The 16,604-nt window shown below is 52.8% G+C and overlaps 1 protein-coding gene across 1 annotated transcript in view; it reads left to right on the top strand.

Annotated features, from left to right (window-relative positions):
* The first annotated feature begins 2,138 nt into the window (after positions 1 to 2,138).
* IRS2 (insulin receptor substrate 2) overlaps positions 2,139 to 16,604 on the top strand; it is a 34,487-nt gene continuing 20,021 nt past the window's right edge. Inside the window, exon 1 of the mRNA XM_017501789.2 lies at positions 2,139 to 6,651. Coding sequence (XP_017357278.1) covers positions 2,670 to 6,651 — 3,982 coding nt within the window. The 5' untranslated portion in view covers positions 2,139 to 2,669. The remainder of the gene's footprint in view (positions 6,652 to 16,604) is intronic.

The raw sequence follows: 16,604 nt of genomic DNA, 5'->3' as shown, positions 1-16,604 counted from the left end.
TTGCCATACCGAATATTCTTCCTAAATTCAGGCTACTAATCAATAATCCGAACTATATACATGTAAAAACAAAAACATTATAATATTTGTACTAGTCAGGTCTCTCTTGGCACATATAATTAGCCAACACAATCTTCAAGTCAGGTGTTCCTAAAATATGTCAAAATATGTACCACCCTTTAAAAATTACTTATTTTCTCTTAGATTAAGATTTTATTACATTTTAAATGCTTGTAGACATGATAGAGGACATTCACAGGTAAACATCCGCGACTTAACAATAACCAAGATTAAGATAAATTATTGCTGTAAATAATCTCATGAAGACATAATTTTTTTTGAAAAACAGCCTTTTTTAAAAAAGGCTTATTTTGTTGAGCTTTCTTCATTGTACACGGTTGGCAAACGGTCGGATCTGAAGTCAGGGAGCCCTCACCTCACCCTGAGTTGGTCACTGAAGAGATGCAGTCGTAAGGGTGCTTATTTGCTATAGGCTTTTCAAGTCGTAGATGGAAGAATCCGAAGCAGTGCTCCAAGGGCATCTCCAACTTGGCCATCGCCGCCTGCACCGCGCACACAGGTAGGGGACGCCAACCTGCCCGTACGCTGGGCTCGGGGCGCTCCTGTGGGGGAGAGGACCCAATGTGGAAGGAATGGGGGGATCCCGCAACGGCGTGGGGAGAGGACGCCCCGGTGTGGAAGGAAGGGGGCTCCCGCAGCGGCGGGGTGAGAGGACGCTCCGGTGTGGAAGGAAGGGGGGCTCCCGCAGCGGCGCGAGGAGAGGACGCCCCGGTGTGGAAGGAAGGGGGGCTCCCGCAGCGGCGCGAGGAGAGGACGCCCCGGTGTGGAAGGAAGGGGGGCTCCCGCAGCGGCGGGGGGAGAGGACGCCCGGGTGTGGAAGGAAAGGGGGCTCCCGCACCGGTGGGGGGAGAGGACGCCCCTGCGGAAGGAAGGGGGGGCTCCCGCAGCGGTGTGGGGAGAGGACGCCCCTGCGGAAGGAAAGGGGGCTCCCGCGGCGGCAGTGTGGGGAGAGGACGCCCCTGCGGAAGGAAGGGGGGCTCCCGCGGGGGCGGGGGGAGAGGACGCCCCTGCGGAAGGACGGGGGGGCTCCCGCGGGGGCGGGCGGAGAGGACGCCCCTGCGGAAGGAAGGGGGGCTCCCGCGGGGGCTGCATGGACGCCCGCGCGGTCTCCCGGCTCCGGGGCCGCCGGCTCGCGGGCCCGCCCTCTCCCCGGCGTAACTGAAACCGCACTTTCTCCGCCTGCCGTCCCCGACGTTTCTCCTATTACCTCCCAAACGCGACTTCAACTTCCCGAGAAGCTGACAAGTGAATGGCGCCGAGGACGCCCCGGACAGTGCCCGCGGGCGGGTGGGACCCTGGCGCCCTTCCGCGCCCCTCGCAGCCCCGCTGTCCTCCAGGGAAGGGCGCGCGCCGCTCTCGATCCGGAGCGCTGGGACGAACGGGAGGCTCGCGAACCCACGGCCGCCGGCCCCGGAACCTCCCCACGCTCCGCGGCTGCGGGGCACCGGGACGGGGGACTGGAACGGGGTACGGGGACTCGGAGGGGTCGCGCCCACCCCAAGCGTGGGAGCGGCCGCCCTCGCCCAAACTGGGGACCCCGCGTCCCGAGAGCACGGCCCTGCTAGCCGCCCTGGCTTCCCCCGCGAGGCCTCAGCCCCCGCCGCCGGTCCCGATCCCCCGCCCCGCCCCGCGCGGCCCCGCCCAGCGCCCCCTCCCCGGCGGAAGCTCGAGCCCAATTAATTGAGTCCGAGGCGGGAGCGAAGGGCCCTGCGCGCCGCGGCCCGCCCCGCCCCTCCTCCGCGCCCCTTTTCCCGCCTTGGGTGGCATCTTCTCCGCCGGCATCCACAGCGAGCTGCTGATTAATGAGGCCGGGGCCGCCCCCACCCCGCCCGGCCGGGCCGAGGCCTCCGCTGGAGGGGGAGGGGACGGCGGGAAACGCGGCCCGGGGAGAAAGGGGGGCGGGGCGGGGGCGCGCGGCCCACCCCCGCGAGCCGCGCGCCGATTGGCCAGGCGAGCCGTCCGTCGGGGGGCGCGGCGCCAATGCGGGGCGGCGGGGCGGGGCGGCCGCGCCGTGTGTGCCTGCGTAACGCCGAGTCACATGTTGTTTTGCTCTTCTTAGTTCAGTCACTCGGTGCGCGATGTGTTACTCACTGTGCGGCGGGGACCGCGACGAGCCCGGGTCGCCGTTGGCAACGGCAGCAGCAGCAGCAGCCCCGGCGGCGACGCGGACCCCAAGCGCCCCGGCGCACCCCGGCTCCCCGGCGGCAGCAGCCCCGGTGAGGCCGCGCGCGCCTTAGGCTCGGCCCCGCGGCTCGGGGACCCCGACTCCCGGCCCAGCCAGCGCGTCCCCAGGCGCCGCCCGAGAGCCAGGGAGGCAGCGGCCGCAGGCAGCCGGGCCGGGGGGCGGCCACCGCCCGCGCCGGGCATCCTCGGGAGCCCCCGGAGCGCGGAGGGCGCGGCGCCGCCGAGCGGGGCTGGCCCCCGCGGGCCTCCCCGGACCTTCCCAGCCGCCTGGGCCCGAGGGACGCGTGCTCGGGCGGGCGGCCGGGCGCAAGGGTGGGAGGGAGCCGCCCCCGCCCGCGCCCTCTCCGCCCCTCGCCCCAGCCCCTGGGCGCCGGGCCTGGGCGGCGCGGCCTGAAGCGCCCGCGATGGCGAGCCCACCGCGGCAGGGGCCGCCCGGGCCGGCGAGCGGAGACGGCCCCAACCTCAACAACAACAACAACAACAACAACCACAGCGTGCGCAAGTGCGGCTACCTGCGCAAGCAGAAGCACGGCCACAAGCGCTTCTTCGTGCTGCGCGGGCCCGGCGCGGGTGGCGACGAGGCGACGGCGGGCGGGGTGTCGGCGCCGCAGCCGCCGCGGCTCGAGTACTACGAGAGCGAGAAGAAGTGGCGGAGCAAGGCGGGCGCGCCGAAGCGGGTGATCGCGCTCGACTGCTGCCTCAACATCAACAAGCGCGCCGACGCCAAGCACAAGTACCTGATCGCCCTCTACACCAAGGACGAGTACTTCGCCGTGGCCGCCGAGAACGAGCAGGAGCAGGAGGGCTGGTACCGCGCGCTCACCGACCTGGTCAGCGAGGGCCGCGCGGCCGCCGGAGACGCGCCCCCGGCCGCCGCGCCCGCCGCCTCCTGTAGCGGCTCCCTGCCCGCAGCTCTGGGCGGCTCCGCTGGCGCCGAGGACAACTACGGGCTGGTGGCGCCCGCCACGGCCGCCTACCGCGAGGTGTGGCAGGTGAACCTGAAGCCCAAGGGCCTGGGCCAGAGCAAGAACCTGACGGGCGTGTACCGCCTGTGCCTGTCGGCGCGCACCATCGGCTTCGTGAAGCTCAACTGCGAGCAGCCGTCGGTGACGCTGCAGCTCATGAACATCCGCCGCTGCGGCCACTCGGACAGCTTCTTCTTCATCGAGGTGGGCCGCTCGGCCGTCACGGGCCCCGGCGAGCTCTGGATGCAGGCGGACGACTCGGTGGTGGCGCAGAACATCCACGAGACCATCCTGGAGGCCATGAAGGCGCTCAAGGAGCTCTTCGAGTTCCGGCCGCGCAGCAAGAGCCAGTCGTCGGGGTCGTCGGCCACGCACCCCATCAGCGTGCCCGGCGCGCGCCGCCACCACCACCTGGTCAACCTGCCCCCCAGCCAGACGGGCCTGGTGCGCCGCTCGCGCACCGACAGCCTGGCCGCCACCCCGCCGGCCGCCAAGTGCAGCTCGTGCCGGGTGCGCACCGCCAGCGAGGGCGACGGCGGCGCGGCAGCGGCGGCGGCGGGGGCCGCGGCCGCGGGCGCCAGGCCGGTGTCGGTGGCCGGGAGCCCCCTGAGCCCCGGGCCGGCGCGCGCGCCCCTGAGCCGCTCGCACACCCTGAGCGGCGGCTGCGGCGGCCGCGGAAGCAAGGTGGCGCTGCTGCCGGCAGGGGGCGCGCTGCAGCACAGCCGCTCCATGTCCATGCCTGTGGCGCACTCGCCGCCCGCCGCCACCAGCCCCGGCTCCCTGTCGTCCAGCAGCGGCCACGGCTCGGGATCCTACCCGCCGCTGCCGGGCGCGCACCCGCCCCTGCCGCACCCGCTGCACCACGGCCCCGGCCAGCGGCCCTCCAGCAGCAGCGCCTCCGCCTCGGGCTCCCCTAGCGACCCCGGCTTCATGTCCCTGGACGAGTACGGCTCCAGCCCCGGCGACCTGCGCGCCTTCTGCAGCCACCGGAGCAACACGCCCGAGTCCATCGCGGAGACGCCCCCGGCCCGGGACGGCGGCGGCGGCGGCAGCGAGCTGTACGGGTACATGACCATGGACAGGCCCCTGAGCCACTGCGGCCGCCCCTACCGCAGGGTGTCGGGGGACGCGGCCCAGGACCTGGACCGAGGGCTGCGCAAAAGGACCTACTCCCTGACCACGCCGGCCCGGCAGCGGCCGGTGCCCCAGCCTTCCTCTGCCTCGCTGGATGAGTACACGCTGATGCGGGCCACCTTCTCGGGCAGCGCGGGCCGCCTCTGCCCGTCCTGCCCCGCGTCCTCCCCTAAGGTGGCCTACCACCCCTACCCGGAGGACTACGGGGACATCGAGATCGGCTCCCACCGGAGCTCCAGCAGCAACCTGGGCGCAGACGACGGCTACATGCCCATGACGCCCGGCGCGGCCCTTGCGGGTAGCGGAAGAGGCAGCTGCAGGAGCGACTACATGCCCATGAGCCCCGCCAGCGTGTCCGCCCCCAAGCAGATCCTGCAGCCCAGAGCCCTCGCCGCCGCCGCCGTGCCCCCCGCGGGGCCTGCGGGCCCAGCGCCCACCTCTGCGGCCAGCAGGACCTTTCCTGCCAGCGGGGGCAGCTACAAGGTCAGCTCGCCCGCCGAGAGCTCGCCCGAGGACAGCGGGTACATGCGCATGTGGTGCGGCTCCAAGCTGCCCATGGAGCACGCGGACAGCAAGCTGCTGCCCAACGGGGACTACCTCAACATGTCCCCCGGTGACGCGGGCACCCCGCCCGACCTCTTCTCCGCGGCCCTGCACGCCGGCGGCGAGCCGCTTAGGGGCGTCCCAGGCTGCTGCTACAGCACCTTGCCGCGCTCCTACAAGGCGCCCTACACGTGCGGCGGCGACAGCGACCAGTACGTGCTCATGAGCTCCCCCGTGGGGCGTATCCTGGAGGAGGAGCGGCTGGAGCCTCAGGCCACGCCGGGGGCTGGCCCCACGCAGCCCCCTCACCCACTAGTGCCTTTGCCCCCGCGGCCTGGCAGCGGCCGCCCCGACGGCTTCCTGGGCCAGCGCGGCCGGGCGGTGCGGCCCACGCGCCTGTCCCTGGAGGGGCTGCCCAGCCTGCCCAGCATGCACGAGTACCCCCTGCCCTCGGAGCCCAAGAGTCCCGGCGAGTACATCAACATCGACTTCGGCGAGCCAGGCCCCCGCCTGTCTCCGCCCGCGCCTCCCCTGCTGGCCTCCGCGGCCTCGTCGTCCTCGCTGTTGTCCGCCAGCAGTCCAGCCTCGTCGTTGGGCTCGGGCACCCCGGGCACTAGCAGCGACAGCCGGCAGCGCTCCCCGCTCTCTGACTACATGAACCTCGACTTCAGCTCCCCCAAGTCTCCCAAGCCGGGTGCCCGGAGTGGCCACCCCGTGGGCTCCCTGGACGCTCTCCTGTCCCCCGAGGGCTCTTCCCCGTACCCGCCACTGCCCCCGCGCCCGCCCGCGTCCCCGTCCTTGTCGCTGCAGCTGCCACCGCCACCACCACCCCCGGGGGAGCTGTACCGCCTGCCCCCTGCTTCGGCCACCAGCACCACTGCCACCGCCACCCAGGGCCCGGGCGCCGCCTCGTCGACGTCTTCGGAGACCGGGGACAATGGTGATTACACCGAGATGGCATTCGGTGTGGCTGCCACGCCGCCGCAGCCCATCGTGGCCCCCCAGAAGCCGGAAGCCGCCCGCGTGGCCAGCCCGACGGCAGGAGTGAAAAGGCTGAGCCTCATGGAGCAGGTATCCGGGGTGGAGGCCTTCCTGCAGGCCGGCCAGCCCCCCGACCCCCACCGCGGCGCCAAGGTCATCCGCGCGGACCCGCAGGGCGGCCGCCGCCGCCACAGCTCCGAGACCTTCTCCTCCACCACGACGGTCACCCCCGTGTCCCCTTCCTTCGCCCACAACCCCAAGCGCCACAACTCGGCCTCCGTGGAAAACGTGTCTCTCAGGAAAAGCAGCGAGGGCGGTGTGGGCGGCGGCCCTGGAGGGAGCGAGGAGGCGCCCACCTCTCCCCGACAGGTGCAACCGGCTCCCCCCTCGGCCCCACAGGGCCGGCCATGGACCCCGGGCCAGCCTGGGGGCTTGGTGGGCTGTCCTGGGAGCAGCGGTTCCCCAATGCGCAGGGAAACCTCCGCCGGCTTCCAGAACGGCCTCAACTACATCGCCATCGACGTGAGGGAGGAACCCGGGACGTCACCGCAGCAGCAGCCTCCACCGCCGCAGCTCCCGCAGCCGGGAGACAAGAGCTCCTGGGGCCGGACCCGAAACCTCGGGGGTCTCATCAGCGCCGTGGGCGTCAGCAGCGCGGGCGGCGGGTGCGGGGGCCCGGGTCCCGGAACCCTGCCTGCTGCTAACACGTACGCCAGCATCGACTTCTTGTCCCACCACTTAAAGGAGGCCACCATCGTGAAAGGTGAGGCCCTTTGCCTTGGCGTCTGCGGGAAGGGGAGGGGAGGGGCAGCGGGTGGGGGTCCCCTTGGGTTTCATGGCCCTCACTTCTTGGGGACTTTGACCCAAAAGTCATCAGCCTGACCCTGGCTGTTGTTTTGTTTTTCCATGGTCTACCTTGTTCTCTAACTTCAGAGAATTTCCAGGAACATTCAACTCGTCTTTGAGTTGCAGGTGACGTTTTCTGCGTGGGAGGGAAGTGATTTTTTGAGGCCCCACACATCCACCCATCCTGTGTGCCCCACAGTCCCCCGTCCCTTCATACAGTAGAAGATCTCCCAGACCAGCAGCCCTGGAGGCCGCGGGGCACCCGGCTCTCTTCCTCTGGGTACCTGGGTCCCTTCTTCGGGGAGAACCTGCAGGTCCGCACCGCTGCCCCCAGCCACAGCCTGCACCTTTCCCTATGTTTCTGGAGCCGTGCTCCTCCTGATTCTTGGTGAGCCTGGAGGTCCAGACCTGAAAGTCATTTAAAAAATGAGCATCCATTTTTTGATGGCTGCTAACGGCCACAGTTAACCGTTTCAATTTGACACATCCACTATAAGAGCTTTTCCATCAGAGGCATTATTTTTCTCTTGAGGGGTGACACGGTGAGGCTGCATAAACACAGTCTAATAATGCAGTAGTGTTCTACCTGAGCATACGTGAGAGTTACCTGGCTGCTTTGCTGAAACAGGGATCTCCTGCTTGGGTTAACCCCGCAGCTTCTGATGTTGTAGCTTTGGGGCGGGGCTCAGGCTCTGCATTTCTAGAGCGTTTCTACACAGGGCTCATGCTGCTGGCTGAGGGGACAACTCTCTGAGGACCCTGTCCCAGGGGAGACTCACCTGGGGAGGAGTGAAAAATTGCCCGTTGGGCCTCACCCCGACACATTCAGGTAAAACATAAGATGGCTGGGAGGCAGGGAGGGCGTTTTTCAGAGTTGTCCAGATGATCCGAGTGTGCAGCCAGGATTTAGAACCAGTGCTTTGGAGAAGACAAGGGAAAGACAAAAAACACAGGTATTCTCAAGAACAATTGGATAGGAGGGTGCCTGGTGGTGTTCTTGTCGTTCTCATCAAACATCCATGAGGAGAGAGAGCTGGGCTGACTTTGCAGCTGGTGGTGCATTCTGGCTGTGTAAACTTTGAATGATGCTTGGGATGGGGGAGATGAAAGGGAAAGGTGAATGTTCAATTCCAGAGCGTTTATTTCATTTTGTAGCTGTTTTCTTTGTACGGTTCCTAGCAGGATGGAGGCTTTGTGGGAACAGTGAAACATATAGCAACAAATAGTATTATTTGGATTTTGGACTAGATGTGAGCCTAAGGTTTAAACAGTCTTCAAGGGTCATAAGATGAGGACCAAAGTGGGATTCCCAGCCTTTTGCTCCTAACTAGACCAGTTTAATGCTATCCAAATCCAGTATCTGTTTTATAGTATATTTAGGACTGTTGGTCCATGGGATTTGAAATTACAGCTGTGGGGTGCATCTCCTGTTATTCTAGTGAAATAGAGGAAAGGCTATTTCCTTTATTAAAACCATAGACTAGAAGATTGAAAAGAGTTGTAGAGAACTGTCAGGAGTGTGGTGCTTCAGCATCCAATTAAATCACTGGAAGTTGCCAGAACGTATCCCATGAACAGTGGTTCTCAGATGAAGGTCACTTTGGTTGGAGTTAAACACTATTGCGAGTGTGTCAGAGAGTTGAAGGAGCAGCTGCCTTCTAAGACACAGACCATTATAAACACAGCAGCAGCAGCATAATTGGTGGAGAAACACACACCTTTATGAAGTGCACAAACGGATATATGCTGGAGTGAACATGAAAGCGGCTACATCTTGCCTGAATCTGATTCTAATCAGAAAAGCAGCCTGAGAACATAACACCTTTTCCTGCTTTCAGTGGAGTCAGTGGGACAAACCTGGACTGGGTGATGGTGGGGCCCCAGCCGTGGGCTCTGCCATGGCAGTGGATGTGAGCTGGAATTTGTGTCTACAGGCCTGGAGGGACTCAAGGCCTTTCTGATCAAGTCGATACATTCAGAAGTGGAATCCAAATAGGAGATAATGCCCTTTTCAGGCTAGTGAAAATTTTGAACTCTAAGAGTTAAGTTTATTTAGAGACTGGATTGAGTTTTTAAGATTTCCTACGAGCATAAAATTCCTTTCAGCCCATATTATTCTCGATTCTGAAGTCCAAACAACAGTGTGTATTCTATGGCTGCTGAACAAAGATGGGCGATCACTGGGGCTGCTGTTTGTCCCAAGTTTGTGTGGGTATCAGGATGAACCCTCTTCTAAGAAGTAAAAGGACTCCTTTAAATCAAAATAGATAACTGCAGTCAGTCCGCCACGCCAAAATGACATTTTGAAGACAGCAATACCTGCCCCATCAGGTTTCTGGTAAACTAAATTGAACACAGGGAACAGGAGAACAGGAAAGGCTAGTCACCTTAGTCCGCATTGTGCCAAAGTTGTGGTCTGTTGGGACAGAAAGGAAACATTTAGGAACTTGGGACGAGCATCCACTTTTATTTAGCTCACACATGCACTAGAAGTGTGTCTGTGGTGCTCATGAATACAATGTTCATAGTAGTAGATAAGCGTCCTTTGAGGAAATGATTTGTAGAAGGCAGACTTGCAAAGCATGTCTTTGAAGATGAAATAGAGAAAGCACTTCCTGGGTGGCCCTCTGCCCTGTCTGGCTCTTAGAAGTGGCCAGTGTTTCCACCCTGAGCTCCTTGTGTTCTGCGTGGGAAGACATCATTAGTGATGCTGATGCATAATAATTTGGGGTTACTTGGGTAATGTTTGGTATTTGCATAAGTGGCAGCAGAGAGGTAAGATTCCAGCCATGTCTGGCAGTTGTTTACAATGGAATTGTGAATAGGGGTGGGTTTCAATGCAAGAGCCAATCAAAAAGTATCTCAGGTACATCTATTTTTATTAGTCCAGAGCAAACTTTAAATTATGCATCTTATTTGAGGTCAAGTGAAGGTTACTTATCATGCATTTTTGGTGTGTGTGCTTGTGGAAAACTCTAACCAGTCTGTTAGGTTTTGTTGTTTTTTGGGAATTGGAAATATGCTACTGAATTTCCTGTGCTTTAAAACTGATTTTTAAAGTTAACGCTATATGTTTTGGTGTTAGGATGGTAGATTGGTGAACGCCATAAAGTATGCTGTTTTAGTGTTCCTCTTCAGTGGGATTTTGCTCTAAAAATGGCATATATATGTATGTATGTATAAAACAGGTTAGATAAGAATTACCACTGAAAGTATCCATATTTAAATTTTGTTTAATAAAAGGACTATCAATTCTTATCCTATGGTGAAAGAATGATAAGAGACATGTTATCATTGACAATAAAATCACAATTTATGTTGAAAAGTTTTGCCTTTTGAAGTCGTAAAGGAGAGAATTTCCCTAAATTCAGAAATCCAGTGAGATGACTGGCAAACATCACAAGCGTTGTGTTTGCTGTGGCAGGTGCGGGTTCGCTTTAGTTGGCTGGCTCTGGCCGTAATAAGATAATAGTGTGTGCATTGCTCCCACGCTAGTCACAGGAGCGGACAACCAAGGTGCTAATGAAAACACACACGGGCTTTCGTGAATGAAAGTCACATGACTTGCTCTTTCTTTTATTGAAAGAGAAACCTTTACAAAAATAGTACTTCATAGAAGGAAGCATAGTATGTGGAACACTAAACAAGGAATCAGGAAACCAGGTTTCTAGTTGCTGATCTTAATGAGTCATTGTGTGACTATGGGCAAGCCACTTAATCCTTCCTTCTCACTTTCCCTGTCTGTAAAATGGGGGTAATTACAATCCTCCCCTTTCTGTGTCACAAGCTGGAAGGTAAATGAGATCATAAACATCAAGAGTGTTTTAAGCTCTTCTAAAGGAAGATGCTAATAAATCCAATTGTTGTTACTTACTGCTTTGAAACCGTGAATGTATACAGGAGAGACACTTTTGTAAGTGGGTGCCCTTAAATTGAAACAAACAGTAGCAGAGTAGTCTGAAAATGGAGCCAGGACCTTAAAAAATGCTACCTTTTCTGCTTTATTGCTGGTCCACTCCAGTCTCCCTACAGCCATTGTTTTCCCCCTTTATTTAACTTAAGATCTGTTCGTAGATATTTAGGAACAGATTGTAACAAAGTGGTGTTCTAAATTACATAGTAGAGTAACAATTAGAGAAAACAGTATGGTAATCCTGAAACTATATGGAGAATGAGCTTCTGCTTACCTTTTAGAACTTGTTTGTGTATTAAGAGATGTTGACAAGGTGAAACTGCGTAATTTGAATACACGTTTTAAAAATCATCTCTTAATGCCGAACTCATTGAAAGAAAAACAGGACCCTGCAGTTGCTTACTCATTGTTCAGTCTGGGGTTTCATTCTTTGGGATTGATTTAGTTAGGGTAGTCATTCTGCAGTTTCAGAAAATATGTGATTCTTTTGTTTTTCTACCCCCCAAAAAAGAATCTTAGTAGAGAAGTGATGTTTTATTTTCTTTAGAAGTATCAGTATTTAAAATGAGGCTCTTTTTTTTTGAAGAGAAGAACTTGCAGACGTTTTAGTAACAGCATGAGTATAATGGGTTTTCTGTTAAAATTCCCACGAACGCATTTTCTTTGGAAGCATAGTTTTAAGAGCTAGCCAGTTTTGGTATCAGATTTGGCAAGGAGAAAGGGTTTTTGTTTGTTTGTTTGGGGTTTTTTGTAGGGGGAGTAGCACAGAGTCAAGTGTTCCCATTTCACCTTAGAAACTTAAGGGAAATATAACTTTATTCTTTTATCTGCATTACCAATTAGAGTAAGGAAAACCGTGTGAAGCAAAGTGCTGTGCCCCCGTCCTGCATTTGGACAACTGTAATAGGGGTGGATTCTCTGTTGAATTTCTCAAGTACAGATGACAGCAGAATGAATATTTCTGTACAAGATGAACAAAGCATTTTAATATTGGCATTTTCATGAACAAATGAAAACAAAATTTTCTCAATGTTCAAAAGTATTGGTTATAAACATATTAACTGTCAGATCCTGGTTGTTGTGAAAATAATGCTATCCAAGTTCAGATAGGGACACTGCATGTTTGGTTTGAGTGGGTTCTTCAAGGCTGCAGTGGTTACTCTGACTAATTTAAGGTAGATTATTGTTCACGGAGTTTAGTGCTAGACTTTTCTGAAGAAAATTGATAAAGTCATTTGGCATGAAGGAGATGATGAGGATGATGAATGCTCCTGATTTCAATTTCTTTCAAGATAGCTACAGAGACTTACATTAACTGGGTGCTAAAATCAAATGCATAGGTGCAGGTTAGTATTTAGAGGGTTGGAGTATATATTGTATACCAGCATTCTGCTCTGTAGGGGTAAAAAATGCAAGATACTTCTTTGTTCTACAGCTTTATTATTTTAGTGAATTCATCATATAAGAATTATGTAATAGATTAGATTCAAACTTACAGGTTGCATGTTTACAAATGAGAAAATAGTCAATTTGGTGTTTCTGATTAATTTTCTATTAGACTAGAAAAATACTAAATTTGTATAGAGTCACTTTTATGTGTCCAAAGACACTGTAAAACTTGAATGGATAAAGGTGAAGCCTTGGAAACTTTGTCCAGTTTTCTTATGTCATATATATCTGTATACACAAACAAGGTTTATAAAATATTCCTTGCTTACTGCGTTTTTACTAAAATTTGGAATATTTGATCAGCTATTTTGACCCACAGTATATTTTTTAAAGATAAGTGATCACATGCATTGCACCCTGTAAATGCTGGGTCTTTTAATATTCATTTTAAAGAGTATCAGGTTTTCCAGAAATAAATATTTGGGACTGGTGTGTGTGTGTGTGTGCGGGGTTCCATAATATCTTATCCAGTCATGCTCCAAGAGGCTCCATGTGATTTTTTTTTCCATAACTGAAATTCAAGCACTAATGATGTGTTTTCTGTTCATGTTGAAACTTTATAACTTGAGCATAGTCTACTGTTACTTTAACCCTATGCAATTGGTACAAATACTTGAGTCAGTTATGCTGTGGTATGAAATTTCGATTGTTGTCATTGCATAAAAACAGATATTATGATAGAGTTCATTATGCTATGTGATTTTTTTTACCTTAAAATTCTATTATACTATGCGATTTTATTACCTTAAAATCATGACTCATTCTTGGCGGGGCGCGGTGGCTCATGCCTGTAATCCCAGCACTTTGGGAGACCAAGGCAGGCAGATCACCTGAGGTCAGGAGTTTGAGACCAGCCTGGCCAACATGTTGAAACCCCGTCTCTACTAAAAATACAAAAATTGGTGGGGCATGGTGCCGTGTGCCTGTAATCCCGGCTATTCAGGAGACTGAGACAGGAGAATCGCTTAAACCAGGGAGGCGGACGTTGTAATGAGCCAAGATTGTACCACTGCACTCCAGCCTGGGCAACAAAGAGCAAAACTCCACCTCAAATAAATAAATAAATAAATAAATAAAAGAAAAGGACGACTCATTCTTTTGCATGGCATTAATGTAGAATCTTTAATATTTAATAATATGTTATAGTGCTTTTTCTATGCATTCTGTGGACTTAAATAAGTCGATCTTTGGCCTCCAAACTATAAGTGTAACAGGTAATCCTAGAACTTGGTACACGATTGGCAACTGAAGATTTTGAAAAAACGTTGTTGAAGTTGACTCTAATGACAGTGTACTGTTATTGGGATCAATATTGACAGAGAATTGCCTGCCCCTCTCCTCTTTGGGTAAAAGAGTTGTGTAAAATTCAAAAAGTGTTTTTCTTCCCTTTATAGTGTTAGGACATTTTCCTGTACATAGTATTATATAATATTCAAAAAAAATCCTACGGCGTAGGAGAGCCACCATAAACCCCATTTAATGGAATCAAGAACCCACAGCATGGAGAGGCCACATGACTTGCCCAAGATCTCTGAGCCAAAAGGAGAAGGAGTGTCAGGTTCAACCTCATAGCATCTTAGTATCTCTAGCTCAGTTCTCTTATGTCATATTGTCTGCTCAGAAAGCTCATAAGCAATAATTACATTGGGATTTTATTCTAGACCCTTACCTCAAGCAACATTCAAGTTAATATTTTGCTGGAGTGGTAGTTACTTATATATTCCCTCTGTCCCTTTTTCTTCCACTTGGTATCAATTCAAAGTAAAATGGGGACAATTGAGGAGGAAGACTAGACATTATAGGAAAGCCATCTATTTATTTTAATCTGTTTTTATATCCGCCGGTTTGGAGAGTTTAGGATTTGATACTGCTTTCAAGGCTGTCATGTTGCTAGTGGGTTTCAGAGTTGACAGTCGAGTTCGTGGTGGATCTGTTCCGGGGACTCCGAGTCATCATGCTTCCTGGACCTCTAGGTGTGTTGACAAAGTGGAAAACTTAGATTCCCCTGTCTTTGATTATATCTTAGTAAAACAAACTGTATGATACTTGGTAGAATACCTCCCCACCACTCCCACCATCAAATACATTAAAAGTCTTGCAATTCAGGTGGCAACAATTAAAACAATATACACAAGGGTGTTTTGAGAATAAAGAGTTAAGAATTGTTGATATAAAGTAACTTACTTATTTTAAGGTTGTGAAAACAGAGGCTGTGGGAGTTCGGGAGTCTTAGTCAAGGTCACTGATTTAATTCGTGGTAAAGTTGTTTGTAGATATCATCAAGAAAGAATAGGAGAATGTGATACAAACAATGACACATCTCAGTTGATTCTTTGTATGCTGATGAGTAACTTTCTCCCAGGATGCAACCTGTGCTCCTTAGGTCAACTTAGTATTTGTAGAAGTGAGATTAGTCTTTTTACCTTGGACCATTTTAGTAAGTTGCTTCACACATAGACTAAAAGATACCCTGAAAGCCAGAAATAAGAGAATGAAGAATTCCTAATATTGAAACACATTATAAATCAGAGAAATATGGCTACTCATGACCATGTGGATGGTGTTTACTGAGAGGGGAGAAGATTTGGCAAATATTTAAGGTCATGTATTTACTTTGTTAAAGAAAAGGGAACAAAGTTACTGGGCTAAGTGAAATCAAAAGGTCGACATTATCTAGCAGAAATGAAGTCTCTGTTCTGTGTAACAGGTTCAGCCTGGGTGGTGACACAGTGACTGATGAGTCAGTGGGTGCTTTCGGCTATTGCTCTCTGTGTCTCTAAGACAGGGGCCTGTTCTTTAAGTGAAATATCATATACTTCCCATTATGGATAAGTCCATTAACATTTTCCTAAGAAATGAGTCATTAACCTATTTAATGAGTTTATTTGAAAACTAACCAATTTCGAATTTGCCTAAGGACCAATAAGTAACTAATCAGTTGTTGCTAGGTGGTTATCTTCTGGGGATTTGAGTATTTCATCAGTGCCTTTTTGTTTTTAAGAGCCTTTTTTTTTTTTTTTTTTTTTTTTTTTTTTTTTTTTTTTTCCAATTCTCAGGAAAAAAAATCATTTAGCTGGATTCTTATATGAAGATAAACAGTTTCCATACAAATTTAAGTTCACAGGAGCTGCCACCTTTCTAATGACGTGGCTGTAACCTCACTTTCAAAAACAGAAACCCTTTAGCAAACACATAAAAATTCCTAAGATACTCACATTTTAAAAAATATAATGGGCAAATCTATGGCCCGAACCTCTTGTAGACAGTGCAGTGTTGATTTCTGTGAGCTGTCAGGTCCCTGAGCAGCAGGAGCGAGCCCCTCCTTCCTGGCCAGCTCCTCTAGCAGTAAGTCCTGTGACCCACCAGACAGCAGCTGAGACTGGAGACCTGGCAGGATGAGCAAAGCAGGAATGCATTTTGCTATCAGGGTGAATGACCTCCTTCCCGGTTAAGAAGGAAGCCAAGCTCAGAACACCCTGCCTTGCAGTGATGGGTTTGTTGAACACTCACCAAATTAGCCAGAAAAACTGATCCAGAGGTGGGGTGTGGGGGTCTTCGTGAATAGGCCAGAAGCCTTTCTCCAGTGAGGTTTGGGTCCCTCTGCAAACTTTCAGCTTCTGCAGAGGACCTGGGAAGAGCATGCACCTGCATTGCTCCATGCTGCGAAGCTACCAAAATAGGGACTGAAGTCAGGGACCATTTGACCCCATGAACTCCCGGGTCTGTGGTAGAAGCCACTTCTGATCCCATCATCTCAGTGGCCACCCTCATCCGTGACTGCCCTGCCCTGCCTTGGCCCAGCACATGCTGGGTGGGGCTCTCTGCCCTCCTTTCTTTGTTTGGGACTTCCCATCCCCAGATGGATAGATGGATAAGGGGAATTGTGAAGCAGGGAGAAACGTTTGGGAAATAGGCCAGAATTTCCTTACTAAATTTAAAAACCATGCACATAATCCTTTAGAAACTCCAGGCAGTGAGCAGGATTAAGCATGTCATGGATTAGAGTGTATTGAGCAGCTTGTTTTGGTTGGAAGAAGTCAGAAATGGAGGTACTGGGACCCTAGTGTACTGTGCACACTGCAGGGCTTCTGAACTTCCTAGACGGCAGACATTCCTGGAAAAGGAGAGTCTGTGGTCAGTTTCTTACTCCACAACTTGGGTGCATTTCTAAAAAATAAATTACTAAAGTGGTTTGCTTCAGTTTTATTCTGGTATGCTAGTAGGTATTCATTCACCTTTCATTGTCTTCCTGCATTAAAGTGACCTAAAATAACGTTTTACATACGCAAATCAAACAGAAAACACATCCACAAGCTACCCACACCCTCTTCCAGGTCTGTGTATCAGAGGAGTATGCTGAAACTTGTTCAGATAACTTTTGTTATGTTGTCAAGTAGACATCTACTGAATTTATAATTCAAATGAAAGTACATTTGGGTATGCTTTAGCAAAATGTATTAGTTGCAAAAGTACCAAATTTTTTTTCTCTCTTTTTTTTTTTTTTTTTT

Source organism: Cebus imitator, unplaced genomic scaffold, assembly GCF_001604975.1.
Source record: "Cebus imitator isolate Cc_AM_T3 unplaced genomic scaffold, Cebus_imitator-1.0 Scaffold14, whole genome shotgun sequence".
In the NCBI taxonomy this organism is placed as follows: domain Eukaryota; kingdom Metazoa; phylum Chordata; class Mammalia; order Primates; family Cebidae; genus Cebus; species Cebus imitator.
This window is presented reverse-complemented; position numbering and strand designations above follow the sequence as displayed.